The sequence below is a fragment of the Barbatula barbatula genome (assembly GCF_947034865.1).
Source record: "Barbatula barbatula genome assembly, chromosome: 6".
Classification (NCBI taxonomy): Eukaryota; Metazoa; Chordata; class Actinopteri; order Cypriniformes; family Nemacheilidae; genus Barbatula; species Barbatula barbatula.
The window spans coordinates 787,059-811,981 of record NC_136765.1 but is presented as its reverse complement, the minus strand read 5'-3'; the positions used below and the strand labels follow the sequence as shown (position 1 = coordinate 811,981).

Below are 24,923 nucleotides of genomic sequence, written 5' to 3'. Positions count from 1 at the left end.
CCACATTAAAGCAAAGTGGGGCTTCAAACCCATCAGCCCACAGCTCTAGAAACTACAGACCGATGTCTCGCTTCAGTGCTTCCTGCCAAAGACTCTTAGTGAAAACAACCTCAACGCATCCAGGCAACAAATCCTTCAAGCCCAACGTCTCAGCTCGCGTCCTCCTGTAATCCTGACCTCACCAGTCCATCACATCATCACTGTACATCTGGATTCACAACTGAACATCAGTGAGATTTAGATCCCGTTTGGATGTGACCTCCAGCAACGACAGTTCCTAAAAACTAATGTATTATTATTTCATACTATATATTGTGGTACTATGAGTGTTGTTGACTTGTGATCTGTGGATAAAAAATGAAATGCACAATTTGATTAAAACACTTTTTGTTTAATTGACTAAAACGAAAGTCTCAGTTTTCCACAAGTAGATCTGTTGTTTTATTACTATTATTCAGAGTGCACAATGACTACAAAATGAACCCTGATAGCACACATACATCTGCAATACGTCCCTGAGACGTCTGATGTCAGATTTCATTTAGACGATTAGGATTTTAAATGGATGTAAAACTGCTGTTTCTAAGACGTTCAGGAGATGTTTTTACACAGCAGACTTCTTACAGATGTACATGTGCTATCTGGGAAGGATTTTACTATTTGCAATCACAAAAGAATGACGTTCGTGATGTGAACGAATAAAAAAGGTGAGAGGGGCTCGAACACGTTTGCTCTCAGTTATGTTGCATTTCACCTTCGCGTCTGCATTACAGCCGTTGCAGTTTTAATGCCCTTAATGTGCAAACTGAGAAACTCAGGATCTACATTTTATTCTGATCATTCATTCTTCAGACGTCTTGACTTCACATACACATTTATTTCACTGCACTCCGTGTGTGTAGAAACAGCTGATGTGTGTCGCTTCTGGTGCCAGCAGATGGAGATAAAGCTCAACCGTGACCCCGCGAATCCTCCTGACGTCTCTTTCACACCCTCTGCAGAAATGACACTCTCAAACCGACTTGAGGGATTTTATGACCGATACTGTGGTATAGAGGTCATGTTAAACCCGCAATCAAACACTCGTCATGATCTTCAAGAAGAAGTTGTTTGGAGAAGATTTGAAGAATACTGAGAAAACCCATTTGGAGTTTTTAAAGGATCAATACTCGCAGGAGACATCATTTTCAGAGAAGACCTGCACCTCAGCCGACGCTTCAACATTCACAAAGATCCACACAACATTCTGCGTGTCATTTCTTTACCATGTTTACGTTCCACAGCATTCTGCAGATTTACCCTCAAATCAGCAACGAAAACCCGAATTAAGATCAGATTCCACCTGACAGGCTGCTGAATAAAAGGTGAAAATGAAAAACACTGTGAATGTTTTGTTCATTGTGAGCACAACAGACAGACAGATTGGTGACATGTTTCTGAAGGCACTGCCGGGCTTTAACTGGCCAGTGTGAGCCAGGGGACGGAGTTAAAGAACGGATGACACTTGATGTCGCTCACGCCGCCTCCTCCAGAGCCCAGACGATAACCCGCGTCAAACTGCAGCAGCTGCAGGGACACAAACATTAATACCTGAGTGAGGTTAAAGGGACAGTACACGCGCAAAAGTTTCGTTTTCCAAAACACTGTTACTGAGTCCCAGATCTGATTAGTGTTGGGCCAGATCCGGCTCACATCTGGTGCCTGTGGATTCAACGTGGGCCAGATCCGGGAATAGAATGTAAATGTATTGCTCCCTGAACTCTTTGTGAGTCGCTTTGACAAAATGTAAATGTAATGTAGAATGTAAAGACCTCAGTGAGAAGAGACGCCGCAGCAGTGCTCAGGGTGTCGGGGATATAGAGAGGAGTGTGAGGATGAATTCCAGACGGATGACACTGCCACAGCGGCTACACAGAGAGAGAGAGAGATCATGAATGCACAGTAACATCTAAACAAACCTCAGAAAAGCTGAGCTACACAACCAATGACAGACTCCCTTAAAATGAGATTAAGACAATACTGACTTTAAACAATACTTTGAATATGAGTTTAATCACATTATTCTGAATAATCATAGTAAAAAATACTTATTGTTTCAACAAGGTTGTATTTGTTAACATTAGTAAATGCATTAGCCAACACGAACTATTAATGAACAATATTGATTCTCATTTCATTTATTAATCTTTGTTCATGCCAGTTAATGCCGATGCAATTCTTCCTGTTAATTGTTAACAGTTACAACATTTGATCAAAGAAATATAAGGTGAGCACTGAAATGAACCTGAAATAAGATGAAGAAATGGGTCATTGTCACGAAACCACTGAACATCATTCATGGCAGTCACAAAAACATGATCATAATAAACATAGTTCTGTTCTCTACTTTTCACAAAGCATCATTTTAATTATGTAAGTGTTTTATAGCTTTTTCTGCTGAAATGATCATTACTGCAACACGTCCCGGTTTTTATGTTGTCATTTAAACAGAGTCAATAGAGTAGAACATCCAATTGTTTTTTTTCAGAATATATAAAATAGCAATAAAATTTGATGTTCTCAAGTGACAAGAAACATATTTGACAGGATATTCATGTATAATAAAAACAAAGAAATAATAGAAATATTCCCATCCTTTGTAACATTTTTAAAAGACACAGAAATATATTTATATTAAGTTTGATTTATGTGTAGGATCACAAATGAAAGGTGACAGGTTAACAGGTTGATCCCATCTATTCCTTTCTGACCAAAGTGCACCTACGCATGTGACGCTCCCAACATTCCCAAACATGGCGGTAAAGAAGGCATCACTTCTGTTGCCGTACTGAGGAAACTGAATTCATGTTGAGAGTTCATGATGACGTTGCACAGTTGAAACCCACATTTATTTGACATAAATATATGAAATCAGCGATCAGCAATACATGCAATGTATCTGAGTTCATCACTGTGACTGATAAAGAGCATTAGTTACCATCACATTATTAGTGTTGAATGAGTTGTGTTTTTAGTCGTGACTTAGATTTGCTCACCACTCCAGTAAGAAGCTCATACAGTATGGCTCCGAGACTCCACCAATCACACGCCTCGGTGATCTTTAACACGCCTCCGATTTCTATTGCAAAGCAAAGACTCAACTTGACTGTTGTGATGTAATGTAGACACATGTGATTTCAGACATAACATACAGTGCGTGAGTGTGACTATGAAAGGCTCTCACCTGGAGCACCGTACATCTGTTCCACTGCTGTTGAGTTAATTTCAGACTGAACCTCCGTCCACTGTCCAAAATAGGTTAGACACGCCTCACCTGTGTGAATATTACCAGACACGTCCAGATATATTACAAGTCTCACATATATAACTCATATTATGGGATATCTTTACAACGTTGTAGAATTCAACCACGAAAGTGTAAAACAAAAGCATCTGTCCAAAGGAACAAATCATAAACTTAGCAGAAGAGATTATCAGTGAACAATCACTTCAATTCACATTTCTCCCGTGTGACTCAGGGCTATAGCATCACTTAATCAGTGTTGTTCATACTGTCATGGGGAGTGTTTTCTTATATTACAATCACTTTCACTCAATAAAAAAGAAGAGCATTCTGACATCTCATATGTTTTTGAAAAGAGGTGAGACCTTGACCAAAAAGTATTGCCATTAGTGTGCTATTACTATTCATAAAAAAATAAAAAATAAAAAATAAACATGAGTAAAACCTGGCCGATCTAGTCCCAAGTAGTATTGAAACAGAACATGTATAAGTGACCTTGAAGTACAGTTGGAATGACATGTGGGTGAGTGAATGAATGATCTGAGACTGTTGACTTGTTTATCAGGTGACGTACCGTTAATGCGCAGGAGGATGTTTCGTGGGTTGAGGTCGTGACAGATGACGCCCTGCTCATGAAGACTCTCGAGAGCCAACAGAATCTGAGCTCCCCAAAGCCGAACCTCTTCTTCTGGAAGTCCTCGTCCATCTCGCTTCCATCTGGCCCTCCTGATCTTTGACTTTCCTTCATGACACAAGCCGTCACCATGAGCATCTTTCAGTCCAGACTCAGTGAGAGTGCAGTTACCTGATGAGCTGAAAATCGTGTCCATCTGCAGCGGTTTAAACAACGGATTGAGAACGTTTCCATTCTCCATTCCCCACCTCCCGCAGACATCCCCGCGAGCGTTCACCTGATGAGTCGACTTCGTCATGACTTCTTGTTTTTGAAACGGACAGTGATGAGAATGAACGACACTTAATTCAGCCACAAACTGTGAAGACTGTGCGTTTCCAGCGGGTTTGGAGTGACGGACAGTCCTCTCGTGTTGGGAAGTGTTGGGAAGGATCCGAACCCTTTGTGGAAGAACGTCGACGGTGCTGCAAAGGGTCAGTTGTGGAGCTGTCGTGTTTCTTCCCAGAACGTCAGAGTTTGACCCTGAAACAGTGACGGCTTCCAAAGCGTTCCAGTCCATCCGCTCGATGCGGACATCGTTTCCTAAAAGGTCGGAAGTGACGTCGAGAGGATCCCGAGCGTCCACGATGACACAGGGATGAACGGGAAGATTCTCCTGAGGTATAGACGTGAGGCCGTTGGCCAGACGCAGAGATCCGCTGTCGTTCATGTTCACCTCACGGCTGAGGACGGGGAGGGTGTAGCTGTTCTTCATGGGAATCTTGTGCTGGTTTGGACTCGAGCAGTCTGGATACTCCACAGATGTTTTGAGTCTAACCTTACGCAGTCTGGAAAACAGTCTTCCACCTGCAGAGGGAGAAATGTTCATCGTACAATCCCTCACAACATCTCAAAGCATGAGACAGAAATACAAGAAGTCATTCAACTTGTAAACATTTTTAATGGAAGTAACATTTTCAAGTATTATTTTATAGTACTGAAAGATAGAATGATAGAGAACTCTAATGTACCTCTTCTAATGTACAAAATGTCCAATAGTCCCATCCCAGTAAACACAAAAACGTTGTAAAAACGTTTTGTGTTTGCTGGGATGTCTCGTACTGTAATCATTTCATTACTTCTCTGCTGTTTTTATTGTCTTTTTTATTGTAAAGCTGCTATAAATATCCGACGCATTGCAGAAATATTCTATTCAATTCACTGTTACCAAGCCTCAGAAAGTATTTTAATACAGATGCTAAAGCTAAGCAAAATAAAACAATAAAAATACTCATCAGGTCGCATAATTGATATGAATTCAAAGTTCCACATGTAGGCTACAAGTTAAATATTGAATAAAAACATTCATGCTAAGTGCACTGAAAATGAGTTTGTCCTTCAAACGCACAGCCTGTAAAAATACTCCCACCAAATATTTCAATCATATAAATTTGTCTGCATTAGAAAGATGTGAACACTGATGTGACTTTACTATTGTGAGATGTCATCCCCTCATCTTTCAGTCTGCTGTCATCTTTGCCTTCTTTACAAGTTTCTGTTCTGCGCTTATTGTCTGCTCTTAAGGTAAAATGCTGAATTCTCCATGAATGAATGTTTTCTCTTTAGAGCTGCTTTGAGAGTAATGTGACTGACCTTGAACATGTTCTAGATGAAGGAACACGGAGTCTTCACTGACGTAATACTTCAGCAGCTTCACCATGAACGGGACGCCCTGAGGAATGACGGTGGACCTCTCACGACTCTCCCAGCTGGACTTAGATAAACTCTGTGGAGAAAAGATAAACTCCTGTTTACAGATAAACTCCTGTTTTTCCTCTGCTGTCTTCTCTGCACTCCCCCCCTCTGATGAGCTCTCTCTTTTAGATACAGACAATGCCACAGACACCCTGTGTTCCACTCTTTCATCCTGCTTGGACAACCTATGCCCCCTTGCATCTGGACCAGCCCGTCCATCCCCGTCGGCTCCCTGGTTATCGGATGTCCTGCGTGAGCATCGCGCCAGCCTCCGGTCAGCTGAGAGAAAATGGCGCAAGTCAAAAGACCCTGCTGACCTCTCTCTCTACCAATCTCTTCTCTCTTCTTTCTCTGTAGATGTCACCTAAGCAAAAACAGATTACTACCACTCGAGGATCTGCAACTCTCCGGACTCTCGAACGCTCTTCAAAACCTTCTCTGCTCTCCTCTGTCCGCCTGCTCCTGCACCTTCATCGGAGTTAACAGCTGCTGATTTTGCATCGTTCTTCGTAAAGAAAACTACTGCCATCAGCAGCCAGTTCTCTACGCCACCATCTGTCGAACCCGCCCACATCCCTGACACGTGTGTGCTCCCCGCCTTTTCTCCTCTGCCTGAAGCTGATGTCTCCAAGGTCATTGGCTCCAACCACCCTACCACCTGCCCACTGGATCCCATCCCCACCCATCTCCTCCAGGCCATCTCTCCAACGGTTGTGCCTGCTCTGACCCACATCATCAACTCCTCGCTCACCACTGGGACATTTCCCACAGCGTTCAAAGAGGCCCGCATCACACCGCTTCTAAAGAAACCCACCCTGGACCCTGCACTTTTAGAAAACTACAGGCCTGTCTCCCTTCTTCCCTTCATCGCCAAAGCCCTGGAGTGAGTTGTGTTCAATCAGCTCTCCTCCTTTCTCATGCAAAACAACCTCCTGGACAGCAATCAGTCTGGGTTCAAGACCGGTCATTCCACAGAGACTGCACTGCTCTCAGTCATCGAAGCCCTGAGACTGGCAAAAGCAGCATCCATGTCATCTGTGCTCATCCTACTGGATCTGTCTGCTGCCTTTGACACAGTCAATCATCACATCCTCCTGGCTTCCCTCAGTGCTATGGGTGTCTCTGGAATGGCGTTGCAATGGTTTGAGTCCTACCTCTCGGGTATGTCATTCAGAGTATCCTGGAGAGATGAGGTCTCCGCGTCCCAACAGCTCAACACGGGGGTGCCACAGGGCTCAGTGCTTGGACCGCTACTCTTCTCCATTTACATGACATCCCTCGGCTCGGTCATTCAGAAGCATGGCTTCTCCTATCACTCCTATGCCGACAACACACAACTCTACTTGTCATTTCAACCGGACGATCCGACGGTCGCTGCTCGCATCGCAGCATGCCTGAGTGACATCTCGCTTTGGATGAAGGATCATCATCTGCAGCTAAACCTTGCAAAAACGGAACTGCTTGTGATCCCGGCCAACCCAAAGATTCACCACAACCTTACCATTCAACTAGGCTCATCAACGATTACACCGTCCAGCACAGCCAGAAACCTGGGAGTGGTAATCGATGATCGGCTTAACCTCACAAGTCATGTTGCCAGCACCACCCGGTCCTGTAGATTCATCCTCTACAACATTAGGAAAATTAGACCTTTCCTATCGGAGCACTCTACGCAAGTCCTAGTCCAGGCTCTTGTCCTGTCCAAACTGGATTATTGCAATGCGCTTCTGGCTGGACTTCCTGCTTGCACAATCAAACCTCTCCAGATGATCCAGAATGCGGTGGCAAGAGTGGTCTTCAATGAACCGAAGAGAGCGCATGTAACTCCGCTCTTCATCAGGTTACACTGGCTCCCTGTTGCCGCCCGCATAGAGTTCAAAGCTTTGCTCCTGGCCTACAAGACCAACACCGGATCTGCACCATCGTATCTCCACTCGATAATGCAGATTTATGTTCCTGCCAGATCACTGCGGTCTGCAAAGGAACAACGACTAGTGGTACCATCCCAAAAAGGAAAAAGTCACTCTCCCGTACCTTCTCTGGATCTGTTCCACATTGGTGGAATGATCTACCTGCTGCTACAAGATCAGCAGACTCGGTTGCCATCTTTAAAAAACGCCTAAAAACGCATCTCTTCCGTCAACACGTCGCTGATTGATTTTTCCTAATTCTCTTCCCTTTCCTTCTATAAAAAAAATAAAAAATAAAAAAAACTTACTAACCTCACTATTCTTAGCTTTTTATACTGTGCTAGGCTTTAATGGACTAGTTTGATGCACTTATGTATTTTGTTGCCTATGTTGTTATAATTGCTTCCAATGTTTCCTCATCTGTAAGTCGCTTTGGATAAAAGCGTCTGCTAGATGACTAAATGTAATGTAAATGTAAATGTAAAAGCACAATCTTTCATTTACCACCGTCACAACATTCCTCACAATCCATTATAGTTCTGTATATCTCCAAAAAAAATCACTATAATGAGAAATAATTAGATAAGAAGTTGAATGCATCACAGGAGAGTTAGAATGTTTGAGTTCATATGATGGCGTGTTCAGACTGCACCATATCAGCTGATTTTGACCCGATCCACATCCATGAATCACAAATGATGTATCTCATATAGTGTCAAACAAGGCTTACATTTCTGTATGATGTAACATTTATCTTTTTTGTTTCGTTGAAGTTGAGACACTTAAATAAACAGTTCACCCAAAAAATATTTTTTAATTAATTTCTTTGTTCTGTTGAACACAAAAGAAGATATTTTAAAGAATGTAGGATGGAAAACAGCTCCGGGCCACTTTTGACTTGTCATTTTTCCTACTATGGCAGTCAATGGGGTCCAAGATCTGTTTGGTCATAAGCATTCTTCCAAACATCTTTCTCTGTGTTCAACCAAACAAAGACTTTTATACAGATTTGGAACCACTCGAAGGCGAGTAAACGATGACAGAGTTTTTATTTCTGGGTAAAGTGTCCCTTTAAATGATCAAAAAACTAAACTGAAACTGTAATACAAAAAATTATAGAATAAATAATAAAAGCACATGACAAAATTGAAAAGAATTAAACTTTAACATTAAGACAAAAACACATGCAATGCAAGTTAACTGAAATTCACATTTTAACTTAAAACAAAGCTGAAAACTAAACGACAGCGTCCTGACTGAGAATAGCATGTTTGGTTGTTTTGGACCTTCACGATCACCACAGACTCCACGCAGGAAAGCTCTTCCGTAAAGTTTTCAAAACATGTGGAAATACAACTCAAGAGACGATGGGATTGGAGCTGTGAGGTGGAATTGTGCATGTTTGTCTTTCTGGCGATGAGAGAACATGTCTATGCTTTCATTTCTGGACGTTGGTCACTGTCCCGCCTTCTCGATGACATCACATATGTCTGCAAAGACCACGGGTGGAAAGCAACGTGTGGTCTCACATGACAGTAAAGATTGAAATAGCTTCATCTAGTGGCTATTGTAAATGTTGTGCCGTTTCCATAACACGAATGTTTTTGATGAGAATGTAGCGCTGTAACTATCACAGACGTGAGCATCCACTGGTCTCAGAAACATGGCATCAGTTCTCATCGCCACGAGATGAATCTGTAAAACACTTTAAGAATGGTGTTTCAGTACCTTCACGATGAACGTCTCTCCGCTGATCACACTCTCCACCGTCAGCACCTGCGGAAACAACAACACAAACGCCTCTGTTTCTGTGTTTCACTTCTGCTAACTGAAGAACAGCTGCTGACACACACACACGAGATATTTCACACGCACCTTATCCAGCACTCCAAGCACCCTACACATGGACAGATTCTCCACCGGTGAACTCAGATGTCTGATGGACCTGAACCTTAAACTGCTGTAACCCTGAAAGGTCGGAGAGAAACCACACGACTATCATGAGAGCCGCTCAATAGCACACACACACACACACACACACACTCTGTGCTCACCCCTAAATGTGTGGAACCCTTTGAGATGTTGTCCTGCAGGTATGATATGAAGATCTCCTCGGCTCTCTTCAGATATTGAGTGGTCTTACGCTTCACCGCCTCGCGACGCTCCTTGTTAGGATCCACTGTGAGATGTTTGATAAGAAGTTTGAGACGATTCTCAAAGTATCATCTTTTGTGTTGCACTGAAGACATTTGTAGAGTTTTTAGGAGATGTGACGGTACCTTGAACTCCGTTGAGCAGCAGATCGACTCCGTTCTTATAGTAGCTGAAAGCCGCCTCATAATCCTCATTGACTTCTCTGTCCAGAGCCATGCGGATCTGCTGAGCGGCCTCCACCAGATAGTCTCTCTTTGCCATATTTCTCTGTCAGAATGATAAATCAATCATCTAAACTAGAAGAGTATATCCTGATAAAGAAACATATATATTGTAGAGCTTTGGTGGTCTTTTCTCTGAGACGTCTGCTCAATTCTATTGGTTGAGCAGCAAACACGTGACCTGCATCAACATGTAAACTTGTTTATGCGTTTTGCGTTTTTATGTTTCTTAATTCCTTTGGTAATTTTAAATTTCTTTTTCAGCGACAGACCTACTCTGTCTCTGTTTTGTTTATTTACATTTAACAGAAATGAGTATTCCAAACCTGTTTCATCAGATTGAAAAAACAACACACAACTCACCTTTGACCCTGAGTGTTGTCACATGAAACATCCATGTCACTCAGTGTCTCCATCGAGCGGTCGGCCCATCACGGACCTGCGGCCTGGATGAGGCGCTCATCATCTGAATAAAAGACAACAAAACTTCCTTACATTACACATTACACAATCATTTCATTCTTCTTGTGTTTTCATTTTTACTCATCCATTATTTCAGATTATGTCAACTGTGGTTACCCTTAAGAAAATTAACCTTGGTTTTATGATAGTAACAATCCCCACATTATGCTATACAGCAGTGTGTGCTCAAATTAACTGCAGGAACATTGTATACTACAGTATATTATACTAGATTATGGTGTCATATTAAAGTATACTATAGTATGAATGATAGTACTGTAGTAAACACTGTAGTATACTATTCGTTTTTACTGTTTTACTGGGGATCGAAAACACTACAGTATCTTATTAGTAAATACTTCAGTGTGTCCTGTAGGTGGATGTTTAGCATGTGTACTACAGTACCATTGGTGTTATGGTCTGACTACAAATATCATGTTTAAACTTCGGTTGCTGACTTGCTATATTTGGACAGCAGTACATTTGTGGTTGGTTTAGCTACAAATAAACAAAAAACGGAGTTTTAAACTACAGATAGATTTCAAGGGTACCGCTGTAAACACACAATGATGCGGAAACACAGAGGATGACGTTATTGAAGAAGGAACGAGAGCGTCGAGTGAATCTGATTTATCATGACGTCGATATAAGGATGATGGTGTCGCTACACTGCTGTCGATAAAGCGTTTTAAAAGTAAGCAAACCTCACGTGAGAGTGTCATGATCCTCCGCAGCATCAGCATCAGCACCAGCATCAGCATCAGCACCAGTCCGGGCTCTGTGTTCCAGCAGCGCGTCACGACCTGCAGGCGCTTCCTAGTTGCGGTGCGTGGTGATGTCACGTGATTACGCCAGCACGCCCAGTGCCGCTCCTGCTACAATCGTTTGTTTTTTCATGAACATTGTTTATGTTTGTTACAATACGTCATCTTATATATATATATATATATATATATATATATAAATATAATATATAAAAAACTGCCGAAATGATAAATAAATATAAGCTGATGTGTTCTGTCCGTCACTTGTGTTATTTATTTTTTGAGAGCGTGAGGAGGTGTCAAACATTACGATTGCAAATTAAATGAATGATAATTCTTTTCTAATTGTAAATTTAAATCGTTGCGCATTTTTACAGGATTTCTAAACAGTCTTTTTTGTGATATACCCCGAATGTGCCCCATGGTGTAACATTTTTTTAATAATGTATTATTTTATATTTTAACATTTATATTTATAAATAGGACAGCATTGGACGGTATATTTGTCGACTACACAAAAATAATTTATTATATGTAAACTCTAGCAGCAGTTTTAAGTGATATTATTGTAATACAAGAGAGACGCTGACAATATTCTAATGCTTGTGTACAATTTATTGTCATTTATTTTCTCTTTGATATATTACATTTCCTCAGATGGAAGCATCACGATGTCATAAAAGCAGAAGATTCTCTCTAAGCATCCATGAACTTCACATTGTAATACACATAGTAACCGTTGTTGTACATGTAAAGTTTCTGATCCACAGGATTGTAGTCCAGATAAACATAGAGATCCTGAAACTTCTCAAACTGAATACTAACATGTTTCTCCTCGCTGGTGTTCGTATCATACATGTAAAAGACCTCCTCCGTCTGAGTATCCACTGAACGCGTGGCGTACAGAACCCCGCAGATCATGAAGGCGTTTGTGACGGACTGTTTGAACACGCTGGTGTCCCAAACCCGCTTGACCTCAAATGAGTCTTCATCGATCTTCCCCAACACCAGTTTACCTTTGGAAGCTTCTGTGGCGTAAGTCACCCACAGTCCAGACTCGTCCGCTGCAAAGTCCAGGTTCTGATTGGAGGAGTAATGGTACGAGAATCTGGTGGTCGCTTCCGGAACCACTTTGGTCTCGACGGTGGAGCTGGTCAGGTTGTATTTTGCCATTCTGAAGGGATTGTTGTATTGGTAATAAAGAGCGTTTGATCGTACGATGTAATTATTTCCGCTGCCTCTATAGTCGTATCTGTTATAGACGTAAAGCTCGTACGTGCTGAGGGCTTGTCTCATGATGAGTTTATAATAGTCGCCGTAAAGTGAGATTCTGCTGAGCAGAAGATCTGAAGAACCGGCGTACCAGTGCATCTCCTCCGATCCGGGCAGAGGACTGGAATCTTTACCCCAGCCTCCGTACTTGAACCCTGCGTTCAGATTGGCGTTCAGCTGACTGACGACCGGCTTTCCAAATCTCAGAATACCTCCATGCGTACAGGACCCTGTGAGATACGAGCAATAACGTTCAAATGAAGTTGAATCATTTCAACACTTAAAGGCTCTGTCTGCAGTTTACTACCTATGGGTGAGTTGGAGATCTCCTCTCTGTCATCCTGACATTTCTCCAGTTTCTTCTGAAGTTTGGCGAACTCGATGCGGATCACCTCCAGGTTGCTCCGGTCGTAGCTTTCCAGTTGGTCGACGATTAAGCTCATGTTGCGGATCTTAAAAAACCAACGAACAAGAACGTCACCACGCAAATGTTAGAATGACATATCACGTGTAGTTGAGGACCTCTGCTGTACCTCGATGAAGAGTTCCTCGATGGCCGGCGAGGAGATATTCAGAGATGTTTTCAGTTGGGTGACCAGAGCCTCAAAATCCCGCAGTTCGATTCGGAGAAGCTCAAACTCCAGTTTGATGTATTTGTCAGGTCCGCTCTGCAGAATCTCCAGTCGAGCGGTCAGGTTGGTGAGCTCGCTCAGAAGAACCACCAGTTGACCTTTGATACTGGTGACCTGTGGACATGAAATGAAAACTTTTTAAACTATTCTCTGTCCTCAACCAATGAGGTATTAGACCAGATATTGATAAAAAAAGAAAACACTCTTAAATATACTGAAATAACAATTGACTCAAATGTTCTTCTGTCGAATCTCTGTGAAGAACTTATTTCAGCATCTTTATTTTTAAGAGTGTACAACGTTTGTCACCACATGATGTCCAAAACCTGGAGTCAATTTTTCTCCACCTTGTTGATTTGGAGCTTGATTTCCACAGCCAGGTCAGTTGAGGTCGTCTGCATGTGCTCCACACGGTCCGCTGGGAATGACGTATCCGGAAGAAAAACATTACAAACACACTGTCCGTAGTCCCCGATGGATCCTTCCACACTGCCCGAGCCCCAGTCCTCTAAAGACTGCAGAAAAACACCAGAATCACTATCACAACACTCATTTGTCTCTCATTGTTTAACACAGACTGGATGTGAAGAGTGTTACCAGCCAGCCGTGTGCCGGAGCGAGCAGCAGCAGGAGAGAGAACAGAAGAGAAGTCATCATGTCTATGTGTCTGTACGGACACAACTATCATCTTTTATACAACACCTTATCACAAACACATGTCTCCTTCCCATGAGAATTACAGGTCATTGTCTAAAACAGCGGCGCGGTTCTTATTTACTCAAGGAGTTGCGGCGGGACTAACTGAGACGGTGGATTATCGTAACCTGAATGAGCTGAGAGGAAACCTTGTTTAGAAAACCTGGTGAAGTCCTCATGAAGTGTTATAAAACTCAATCAGCTGCAGGTTGTAAATTTGGAGAATGTAAACATGTCCGTCCATCCCTGAGGATCAACACTTTCAGGAGGTCCTTGTGTTTCACTTGTAATTTCATTGTATTTACATTTTTGAAGATTAAATGACATCTTTTATATAATAGCTTATGTTAAATGTTTCATACATAACAATTACATTTACATTTAGTCATTTAGCAGACGCTTTTATCCAAAGCGACTTACAGAGATTTCAAGGAGTACAATAGATGCTAATACCAAGTTAGTTTCCACAAAAGCTAGACCACTACCTGTTGAGAGAAAGCGAGAGAGGGTTCGTTTTTATTAAACACATTTTTAAAATGTGATGGACTGGCCATTCTGCTGCCCTCTGGGGACCTGCACAGGACAAGCGGGTTTGGAGAAACAATGGATTTTTTGTATATGATGAACTAAATAATAACTGATAACCAGAAATATCTGGAAGGCAGCTCAAAATAGGACACTCGTAAGTCAGGATAGATGCTAATGAAGCATTATTTGATGTCTTTTCCAAGATGACAACCAAGTGTTTAAACATTTTGGGTAAAAAAGTATTTTTTGTTGCTCAAGAATATTTCAGCATTTAGTAAATATACAAATTGCAACTGGCATTTGGGAAAGATGCTTGTGCACCAATAAATGTTTACATTTCACGTTTTGATCTTGTCGTTTAGCTTCTTGAACTTATGAAATGATATTGCATCTTAAATGTAAACTCAACCGTGACTTTAAAATAATGTCAGGTAGTTGCAAGTACTCGTCTCAGTTTTGGTCTGGGCTTCACAGATAAAGGTCTGAGAACCCACAAGTGTTCCACAATAAATCTGAAACAAGAGCTGAGAAAATATCAGCTGATCCCAACACTGTAAAAGATGATTTTGTGTTGTCGTCGATTTCATTAAATGAACTGAGTAAACTTTATTTAATACAATTGTGTGCTTGTTTTTTAACCAAACTTTAAGATAAAACTATAGGAAAAAATCTAGGAATTCTAAATGCACAAATTATTGAGTGAATTCAACTAAATGTTATCATGTTCGACCCACTTAAACTTGTATAAAGGACTACATTTGTTATTTTAGTCAATTATCTGAGCAGTGAATTTAGAGTTCCCAGCATGATTTACGTGCGTCAGCATTAGGAGAGTCATTTTTGTGAAAAAGTGCTTTTTATGTGCTTTAGATTTTGAAGAGATTCTGTTTGTGTTTTTAAGTTTGGTGGTTGGCAATCGTTCAGAAGAGTGGTGCTTGTGCTCAGGTTATCGGAGAGATCAGATCATGATGTGGTTTTTAGCAATGCTGCTAATGTCAGTACTGAGACAACTCTCAGCTTACTTGTACGTCATATATGTTGTAAACAATAACGCATGTTAAACTGAAGATAAAAGAGATCAAGATGTTAACTCCAATGCCCTTTTTAAGTTTATCGTGTGACATGTGCTTGAATAATTTATGTCTGTTTTCTTTATTTATTCAAGGAATATTGTGTTAAAAAGTCAACTTTATAGTTCCTTAACAATGTTATGTGTAATATTACTACCAAAACCTTTATAGTAAATATCTGTGTCATTTTATATATGTACAAATTTACAAGTTAGCACTTCCGATATAATTGAACAGTTGTGAAAACAATAAACACACTTAACTTAAATTCTAGTCTAGAACCCAAGCCATTGTAAATATTATTATTAGTCTTTTATTAGTAAATAATTTTTAATAAAGCAGTAATACTTGATAAAAGTCAGAACTAAGGGATATTAAATAAATGAAAGCTAAGAACCACTCATTAATTTACAGAGAAATGCTGAAATCAGAATGAATGACTTTACTCTTCAGATGTTTCAGAAGAAATACATACTGTATTCATTCTTTATTATTTTCCACATCTAAACTCACTACAGCTAGAATAACGCAAATGTAACTGTATGTTGTGTATGTCTCGTGTCACTTTCTCAAGCAGTTTCTTGAGGTCTCGCCTTGAGATGATTTTTAAACAGTATTAAAGGACTTTACATTTATTCTGACCTCTTATTGACATAATTTTCTTTATTATTCAGTACAAATGATTTAAGCAAACACATTAAGTAAGAAAAGTGCATCCTGATGTGATCCTTATCCTTGCTTCCATTGTTTACCTCATGTGTAAGTCGCTTTGGATAAAAGCTAAATCTGCTAAATGCCTAAATGTATATGTATGGATGCCAAACCTTATATTAAAATTCTGATACATCAGCAAAATGGCAGTAGAAGTTGTGCTCTTTCCCTCATTCTTAAGAACAAGATTTTCATAACTTGACATTTTTTTGTGTTATATTGTGCATGTAAAAATGATTTTTTTTAATAGAACAAACATGCTGATGTGGAATTCCGGCCAAATTATCTGGTTTATTTTTGTTGCGTTATACTTTCTTGTATTTTTCACGGCATGTGAATGAAATTTTTAAAATTTAATTTGTACACTTATTGGTGGACATTAAAGGAAAACGTAGTCTTGAGTGAGAATGCTTTAAAGAGTTTATTAGAGAAACATTCTGTGTTGCTCTGTATTTACTGGAAGAGCTGAATGTACGATGATTCATAAATCAGATTCAGTTTTTTACAATGCTTCATCTCAGTTAAACCAAAGATGGTAGTTAACATAGTAACCGTTGTTGTACATGTAAAGTTTCTGTTCCGTGGGGCTGTAGTCAAGATAAACATATGAATCCTGAAACTTCTCAAACTGAATACTAACATGTTGCTCCTGTCCGGTGCGAGTGTCAAAGGTGTAAAAGATCTCTTCAGTTTTAGAGTCCACTGAACGTGTGGCGTACAGAACCCCGCAGATCATGAATGTATTACCGACGGAGGGTTTGAACACGCTGGTGTGCCAAACCCGCTTGACCTCAAATGAGTCTTCATCGATCTTCCCCAACACCAGTTTACCTTTGGAAGCTTCTGTGGCGTAAGTCACCCACAGTCCAGACTCGTCCGCTGCAAAGTCCAGGTTCTGATTGGAGGAGTAATGGTACGAGAATCTGGTGGTCGCTTCCGGAACCACTTTGGTCTCGACGGTGGAGCTGGTCAGGTTGTATTTTGCCATTCTGAAGGGATTGTTGTATTGGTAATAAAGAGCGTTTGATCGTACGATGTAATTATTTCCGCTGCCTCTATAGTCGTATCTGTTATAGACGTAAAGCTCGTACGTGCTGAGGGCTTGTCTCATGATGAGTTTATAATAGTCGCCGTAAAGTGAGATTCTGCTGAGCAGAAGATCTGAAGAACCGGCGTACCAGAACATCTCCTCCGATCCGGGCAGAGGACTGGAATCTTTACCCCAGCCTCCGTACTTGAACCCTGCGTTCAGATTGGCGTTCAGCTGACTGATGATGGGTTTACTGATTCGTTTAATTCCGCCGTGACTGCAGACTCCTGAAATAAAGCAACGACACTTGAGTTACAAATACAGATGCGAAACAGAGTTGACGTCGTTCAGCAGAACTCACCGATGTTTGGATTGAAGATCTCGTTGTGCCGTCTCTCGCACTCCAGTAGTTTCTGCTGAAGTTTGATGAATTCTCGACGTGTGACCAACACGAGGTTTTTGTCATATGTGATCTCCAGACGAATCAACGCTGAGATCATAACGGTGATCTGTTTTCATCAAAACAACATCTGATCACCCTACAGTTAGTTTGTATTGACAGACTTGATAAACCAGAGGATCACGTTCATAGCTCAAGAGATCTGAGTTGTGCTTAATTTAAGTCTCAACTTGGTCTCAGATGTTTCTCCTATCAGGAGAAGTGTAATTGTTGAAACACATGAAGAGTCTGGAGGTGTAAATGAATGTAGATTGTAGAGGTGAAATAATCAGGATTTTAGTAAATGTGGTACGAAATGATATTGACTTTTGATTGCAGACTTGACAGATCTGTTGACATCTCTTCTGAAACTTTCACATTTTTGAGACTCTTTTTCTCATCAGCAGAAATATCTGAGACATCGATGAGACTTAAGCAAACAGGATTCAACAGACGGTTGTATATGTGTTACCTGTTGTTGTATGGTTATAAGCACAGAAGATGTTATTTGTAAAGACGCCTGCAGCTCCACAACGAGAGCCTCCATCTGTTTGATCTTGATCTTCACCTCCTCTATCTGGAGCTCACTGTAGGAGTCTGGATCGGTCTCCATCAACACGATGAACGCGGTCAGATTGACAATCTTCTCTACATAGACCTGTAGCTGAACTTCATACCTTTCCACCTGTAAGACAAGAACCGTTACAGTTTCATTGTTTATCTCACTCAACACTCATTTGGTTTTGAGTTCTGGAGGTTCTAACAAACCTTGTTAATCTCGATCTCCAGTTTGTGGTTGATCTCCACCACCGTGTTTTCCAGTGAGATGAGTTCTCCCATGGGAAACGTGGTGTTGGGCAGGAACGCCTCACAAACACATTCTTCATTTGGGTCGCTGGTTCCATTGGTCCAGGTGTCCAGTGCCTACATATCAGTTATTCTTCATTACCAACATTTTTGTATTATTTTGTCCCATTTGATTTTAAGCTTTAAGCAAATGTCTTACCGCGTGGATGGCAGAGCTCAGAAGAAGACAGGACAACAGTGTGAAGATCATCGTGTCGGATGTTCTGTAGTAACGTGACTCTCGGCCTTTTAAACGTCTTCATATCTGAACATCTGGACCTTTCCCAGCATCGCCCTCAGGCAGCTTGTGATCTTCAAACATACTCACATCCTTCACATTACTGCGCTATCACAGCTGGACTCATAATCTTCCTGTCGTTAATGTAGAACTTCAGCAATAGCTGTCATTAGATAAACAGACAGTAAAGAGAATAATGTTCTGTCCTGTCATCTGTGTGCCGTATCAGTAAACTATTACCTGAAGGTTTTGTGTAAAATACCTTTAGTGATGTTGACCAGTCCAACCTCACCACACCTGTATCGTATCCAACATTAAACATCACAAAGCTATAAAATCATCTAGTCAGTTTGTGGAATTGAAAGAAACAATGTTACGGACCAAAGGCTATTTCAATTTGAGTGCGACTCCTGAAATGTTTTCTATATCTTCTAAAATAAATAAAAAAATGACACATTTGAGCATTAAGCTCTACCAAAATTACATTAGTTTTGTTTTCAGTTTTACTATTATTTTGAATGTACTAAAATGTTTACTAACATTTTTAGCAATGTGTTTGTGTCATTTTATTTATTTGGATATTTACTATATTGTTATAATAAAATAAATTTTCCGTTTAGTTTCAGTTTAGGTAATGATTATGTTCGATTACTTATTTTACTGCTTAAAGGGTCATAGGGTGCGAATACGTGATTTTCTGTGTCTTTGGTGTGTTATCAGTTGTCCAAAATGTATTTGACATGTAAAATTGCAAAAATGAAAGTGTGGGAACAAAAGATCCGTTCTATCTAAAAGCGAATGCTCACCCAGACCTGCCTGAAACGCCTCCTGTAACCACACCCCCACACATCTACATCAGCTCGTGGTGTGATTTGACTACGCATGTAAGGTGGGCACACCTGTCAGTATAATTGAAGAGGAACCTGATGTTCCAAATATGGTAAGAGGGGTTATATTTCCATCACATGTGTGCAGTATTCCACCAATCACTACACACTGGTTAACGGACCAATCATAGCATTTTGTGAGAAATCAGCATGTTTCAGAGAGGCGGAGCAAAGAGGAGATGCACTGAAAGTGGAACTACAGCATTTTTGAGCCTTCAATCATTTATACACATTGATTTAAATCCAAAACAGACGATAATATTCGTTTTAGCCGTTTAATATGACCCCTTTAACTAAACTAAGTGAAAATGATAAATGTAAAAAGTTTTACAAAATTATATTTAGGGCAAAATGTTATTGGATTTCAATTAACAGAAATATTTCAATAGTTTTAGAAACTACAATAACCTTGAGCTCTACCAGTCAACCCTACCAAAATAATGTTACTATTAAGTAATGATTATAGTACCAGTACATTTCATTATACTGAAATAGCTAATAATGAATAATGCTCTGTGTATTGTCGACGTAGATATGACTTCCTGTCTTGTGTCATGTTTTGTAGTCCTTTGTGGTTTTTCCATGTTAATAAGTGTACCCCAGGTGTTTCTGGTTTAGCTTGTTTCCCTCTGTGTAGCCCTTGCGTTTCAGTGAGTTCTTGATGTTTCAAGCTCTCTGTTTGTCATTTGTGGATTACCAGGGGCACGTTCAAGATCAAGCCTGTGTGCAATGTTTCGCTATGCTTTCCATGTTGAACGACATGTTTTCTGTAAACGGTGAGCAACAGGGTTTGAGATACAGTTTCTCTTGTTTAGTGGGTGTGTCGAGAATGTCTGCCCAATCAGCAGCAACATCTAAACCACATATTAAAGAGACAGCTCGCACAACGGGTCCAAGTTTAGTCGTTTGCAAATGTGAAATTTCTTCAAAAACAACCCAAAGAATGGCCTTCTCAGCTGCCATAGTACAACTCTTGCTTCATCACAACAGGGTGTTCAGCCGCAGCACCGTTTCCCTTTAACAAAAACCTTTGAAACGTTTTGTCGGGGCTGATCGCAGCACAGGTTCCTTGTTTTAGTTCTTTGTTTTGTTGTACTTTAGTAAATACTTTAAACCACATGTGGATGTGCTTTCTCTGCCTAGTTTCTGCACTTTTACAATAACAGGTCATAACAGTGCTGTGAGTTGTCAATACAACGTTTAGAAACATGGCGCTTGGTCATGGTCCTTTCCTGACTCCTGTTTCCCTCTATCAACCAATAATGTCCTGTCTTCCTCTCCACTGTCCTATACATGTCGGACTTACAGAGAAAATAGAAAACATACGAGACAAAATAGTAAAAACTCAACCTCCAAGTCTGTCCTATGAATTAGTACCAACCATCTCTCCAAAAGAAAGGCTACAGCGTTTTTACCTATAATACAGGAAGATTTAATTAAACTTATTGCAACATCTAAACCTAAAACTTGCTTTTTAGACCCCATACCAACTAAATTATTAAAGGAATTACTACCCTTTGCAATTGAGCCCATTTAAAACATTATCAACTCATCAATTAATCTAGGCCATGTCCCAGGACCCTTAAAGATGACCGTCATAAAGCCTCTAATCAAGAAACCAAACTTGGATCCAAATGAACTAGGAAACTTTAGACCGATTTAAAATCTCCCATACCTGTCTAAAATACTAGAAAAAGAAGTGTGCACTCAGTTGTGCTCTTTCTTACAAAATAATGACATACACGAAAAATTTCAGTCAGGCTTTAAACCGCATCATAGCACTGAAGCTGCGCTCGTTAAAATTACAAACGACCTGCTTATAGCATCAGATAAAGGTAACATCTCACTCCTGGTCCTGTCCCAGTTTTTACTATTTTGTCTCGTATGTTTTCTATTTTCTCTGTAAGTCCAACATGTATAGGACAGTGGAGAGGAAGACAGGACAGGAGTGCTGAACACAAGTAAGATCTGAACCATTGTAGTGCCTGTCCCTCAATACCGGTATAATTGTGTAAGCGATCTATTAGTATGTTATGGTCTTAGTGCTGCGTTCGATCGCGTAGACCATAACATACTTCTAGATCCCTTACACAATTATACCGGTATTGAGGGACAGGCACTACAGTGGTTTAGATCTTACTTGTCAGACAGACATCAATTTGTCCATTTAAATGGGGAATCATCCAATCTAACGCAAGTAAAGTATGGAGTACCTCAGGGATCGGTTCTGGGACCCGTGCTGTTCTCCATATACATGCTGCCCCTCTGAAACATTATTAAAAAACATGGAATTAGCTTCCATTGCTATGCAGATGATACTCAGCTATATATCTCAAGACCAGATGATTTCTCCCAGCTATAGAAGATATAAAACATTGGATGATTTGTAATTTCCTTCTTTTAAATTCTAATAAAACAGAAATATTACTTATCGGACCAAAGACACGCAAACCGAATATTTCTGATTATAACCTGCAAGTTGAAGGATGTACTGTTACTCCAACAAATACAGTAAAAGATCTAGACGTTTTATTAGACAGCAACCTGTCATTTCGAAATCACATCTCAAATGTCACAAAAACAGCCTTTTTCCACCTAAGAAATGTTGCCAAATTACGAAATATTCTGTGTGTTGCTGACGCGGAGAAGCTTATTCATGCATTTATGACCTCAAGACTTGACTACTGTAATGCGCTACTTAGTGTTTGTCCTTCATCATCAATAAACAAACTACAGTTAGTTCAGAAAATACGATCACATAACCCCAATGTTATCAACCCTTCACTGGCTTCACATTAAGTATCGTATTGACTTTAAAGTTCTTTTAATCACTTATAAAGCCTTACAGGGTTTAGCCCCTACCTACCTAACAGAGCTTCTATCACCCTACAACCCATCACGCTCTCTAAGATCTCAAAACTCAGAACTTTTGATAATACCTAGAATAACTAAATCCACCAAAGGGGGTCGAGCTTTCTCATACGTAGCACCTGAACTCTGGAATAACCTTCCTGATATTATTCCAGGATCAGACACACTCGCCCAATTTAAATCTAGATTAAAGACGCATCTTTACAGCCAAGCATTCACTTCATGCAAATATGCTAAATAAACCACTGGGAGACTGCTGACTTTATATTTTATTTACTAGGTGTTTATATAACAAGTTAAACTATTCATGTACTGTGTTTTACCTTTTTGTGTTTTTCTTATTTTCCCCTGTAAAGCTGCTTTGGATCTAAGCAAATTGTGAAAAGCGCTATATAAATAAAATTGAATTGAACATGTATATAAAGATGCAAAGACAAAAAAATACATTTTTCAGTTCACCATAGTAACGGATCACAAACCTCTGATCTCCTTGTTTAATGAACTGATGGAGGAGCCACAAATGGCCTCGCACACACACTCAATGACAATGGTCTCATTCATGAACAATGAGCGGAACACAGTTTTGTGTAAGTAGTTCGTAAAGTCATTCTATACCATACATTTATGGATTCATGAATATGTTCATTATTTCTAATGTTAGTACAAAAGAAATGTAAACCTGCTCCATGATGCCACGTGTATAGGGCGTAAACCCGCACGTAACGTTCTGTATTCTTTTAGACAAACCGATGACACTGCATTTGGATGCACATCATAATTATACTTTACAAGTTATTTTTCACTGTCTTTTATCATTCTTTATAACTTGGTCATCACTAGCGTGTTTCACACAGCCGACCAATCACAGTGGAGAAGACCAACCATCATACACAATAACAATGGATTTTAATGGTTACTGCATTTCCATTAGAAGTAATATTCTTCTAAAAAGATTCTAGTAACAAGTAGACTAACTTCACTAATATCACACCGTCGCATATCCGGAATAACGCGCAGGGCCTCTAAAGCGTTCTCAAGCCCCACCAGCTGGTCGTTTTCAGTAGAGCAGCAGGTATTCTTTAAGCTGGCTAAAACGCTTTGGTGGACACAGTTTGATAGATTAATTTATTGGTAATCATATAGACTATTAGCATCTTCTGCGTTTATGCAGTATAATGTAGCTAAACCAGAGAAATCCAGAGGATTCCAGCGAGCCTAGATACGTAGTTTGCGTAGCTGTAACTCATGTAACCACTAGAGGGCGTCATTGCACTTATTTCACTCTATTTCTTGTTATTTTTTTATGTAAAGTGGATTAAGAATTGTATATCTTGTTAAATTGTGATAAGTATGCCCTCATATGTTATACGTAACCACGTGTTATTTGAATATGTGATGTGATCCTTATATGGTCATATGTAAAATAAAATAAAAGACTGACCCTTCCTTCTTCCGGGTTCAAGATAAATCCGATGAGTGTGAGCGTGATATTTACCTCCATATAATATAAAATATTGCCGGTTATTATACGCTAGAAATGGCTGCGCTAACAGGTTATGGACCCAGGAGAGAAGTAGGTCACGAACTTTGGGAGACAAAGTTTTTAGGCCATCTGCGACTGATCGGGCTACAGGAGATTATTTTGCAGGCACCTGCTGCAGATGGTGACGTAGAAGATAAAAACGAAGAAGCATATGATGAATTGATACAATTCTTAGATGACAAAAGTTTGGCTCTTGTAATGAGAGAAGCCGCAGACGACGGAATAAAAGATCTTGAGAGACTACTATGCAGGTAATGGAAAACCACGTGTAGTAAAATTGTACACAGAACTAACGTCCTTGCAGAAAACTGCAAATGAGACTGTTACAGATTATATTCTTCGATTACGGCACTGAGAAATGCTGGTGAAACTCTTAGTGATCGACTTTTAATTGCGATAATTTTAAAAGGATTACCCGATTCTTTCAAACCATTTACTATACACGTCACACAAGGTGATGTAGACCTTACTTTCATAGAGTTCAAGATTAAATTGAGAAGTTTCGAGAGCACCGAAAAGTTTCATGCTAACTCAAGTGATGATAACGTGATGGGAGCGAGCGCATCTACTTCTGATTTCAGAGGACGACGAGAACGATTTACTGATGGTGACATAATCTGCTACAGTTGCAACCAAAGAGGACACAAAGCCCAAGCATGTCCAAACCAGCGTCGCAGGGGCACTTGGTTTGCTAGTTTATATTCATCTGGTACTCCTCTTGGGATTCCTATCACATCGATATACGTGGGACTATTCAATGACAAATCTACACTCTCTTTTTAATGATGTGTCTCCTACGTCTTCTAGTCAATGTTGTTGAATTCATGGTTCCCTTTCTGACTGCTCTATCTCCTATCAGGGTTATTGGGGCTCCCAGTCTTACCAAAGCACACACTCCCTTTGCCTGCTCAGGTATCCTAGTAAACAATCTTCGATCTCCACAATAATAATACAAACCTGCCCTAGCCCACGTACCTATTCTAGTCCCATTATCTACT

General features: G+C 40.2%; 3 protein-coding genes across 3 annotated transcripts; all 3 read right to left on the bottom strand.

The window, feature by feature from the left end:
* Positions 1 to 373: 373 nt before the first annotated feature.
* On the bottom strand, positions 374 to 11,238 carry rps6kl1 (ribosomal protein S6 kinase-like 1). The gene is made up of 12 exons (XM_079457917.1): positions 11,103 to 11,238; positions 10,300 to 10,402; positions 9,841 to 9,982; positions 9,616 to 9,740; positions 9,437 to 9,529; positions 9,290 to 9,337; positions 5,550 to 5,682; positions 3,858 to 4,763; positions 3,224 to 3,313; positions 3,036 to 3,118; positions 1,812 to 1,907; positions 374 to 1,566 (listed from the first exon to the last, which is right to left on the bottom strand). The coding sequence occupies exons 3-12, from the start codon at positions 9,974 to 9,976 to the stop codon at positions 1,456 to 1,458; spliced, it is 1,821 nt and encodes a 606-aa protein (XP_079314043.1). The 5' UTR covers positions 9,977 to 9,982; positions 10,300 to 10,402; positions 11,103 to 11,238; the 3' UTR covers positions 374 to 1,455.
* A 522-nt stretch (positions 11,239 to 11,760) lies between these two features.
* olfm4.2 (olfactomedin 4, tandem duplicate 2) lies at positions 11,761 to 13,725 on the bottom strand. Its single transcript, XM_079458101.1, has 5 exons — positions 13,664 to 13,725; positions 13,414 to 13,581; positions 12,968 to 13,180; positions 12,742 to 12,886; positions 11,761 to 12,664 (listed from the first exon to the last, which is right to left on the bottom strand). The coding sequence occupies exons 1-5, from the start codon at positions 13,721 to 13,723 to the stop codon at positions 11,859 to 11,861; spliced, it is 1,392 nt and encodes a 463-aa protein (XP_079314227.1). The 5' UTR covers positions 13,724 to 13,725; the 3' UTR covers positions 11,761 to 11,858.
* Positions 13,726 to 16,348: 2,623 nt separating this feature from the next.
* olfm4.1 (olfactomedin 4, tandem duplicate 1) lies at positions 16,349 to 18,603 on the bottom strand. The gene is made up of 5 exons (XM_079457866.1): positions 18,547 to 18,603; positions 18,309 to 18,464; positions 18,013 to 18,225; positions 17,463 to 17,610; positions 16,349 to 17,388 (listed from the first exon to the last, which is right to left on the bottom strand). The coding sequence occupies exons 1-5, from the start codon at positions 18,595 to 18,597 to the stop codon at positions 16,589 to 16,591; spliced, it is 1,368 nt and encodes a 455-aa protein (XP_079313992.1). The 5' UTR covers positions 18,598 to 18,603; the 3' UTR covers positions 16,349 to 16,588.
* Positions 18,604 to 24,923: the final 6,320 nt, after the last annotated feature.

Coding starts and splice junctions, on each gene's coding strand:
- rps6kl1 (XM_079457917.1), bottom strand. CDS start 9,976: ATGGCAAAGAGAGACTATCTGGTGGAGGCCGCTCAGCAGATCCGCATG. Junction 9,338..9,436: donor TGCTTGGAGTGCTGGATAAG/GTGCGTGTGAAA, acceptor TTGTTTCCGCAG/GTGCTGACGGTGGAGAGTGT. Junction 1,908..3,035: donor ATGAGCTTCTTACTGGAGTG/GTGAGCAAATCT, acceptor CTCTCTGTGTAG/CCGCTGTGGCAGTGTCATCC.
- olfm4.1 (XM_079457866.1), bottom strand. CDS start 18,597: ATGATCTTCACACTGTTGTCCTGTCTTCTTCTGAGCTCTGCCATCCAC. Junction 18,465..18,546: donor TGAGCTCTGCCATCCACGCG/GTAAGACATTTG, acceptor ACTGATATGTAG/GCACTGGACACCTGGACCAA. Junction 17,389..17,462: donor GATCTTCAATCCAAACATCG/GTGAGTTCTGCT, acceptor GCTTTATTTCAG/GAGTCTGCAGTCACGGCGGA.
- olfm4.2 (XM_079458101.1), bottom strand. CDS start 13,723: ATGATGACTTCTCTTCTGTTCTCTCTCCTGCTGCTGCTCGCTCCGGCA. Junction 13,582..13,663: donor CTCCGGCACACGGCTGGCTG/GTAACACTCTTC, acceptor GTTTTTCTGCAG/TCTTTAGAGGACTGGGGCTC. Junction 13,181..13,413: donor TCAAGCTCCAAATCAACAAG/GTGGAGAAAAAT, acceptor TCATGTCCACAG/GTCACCAGTATCAAAGGTCA.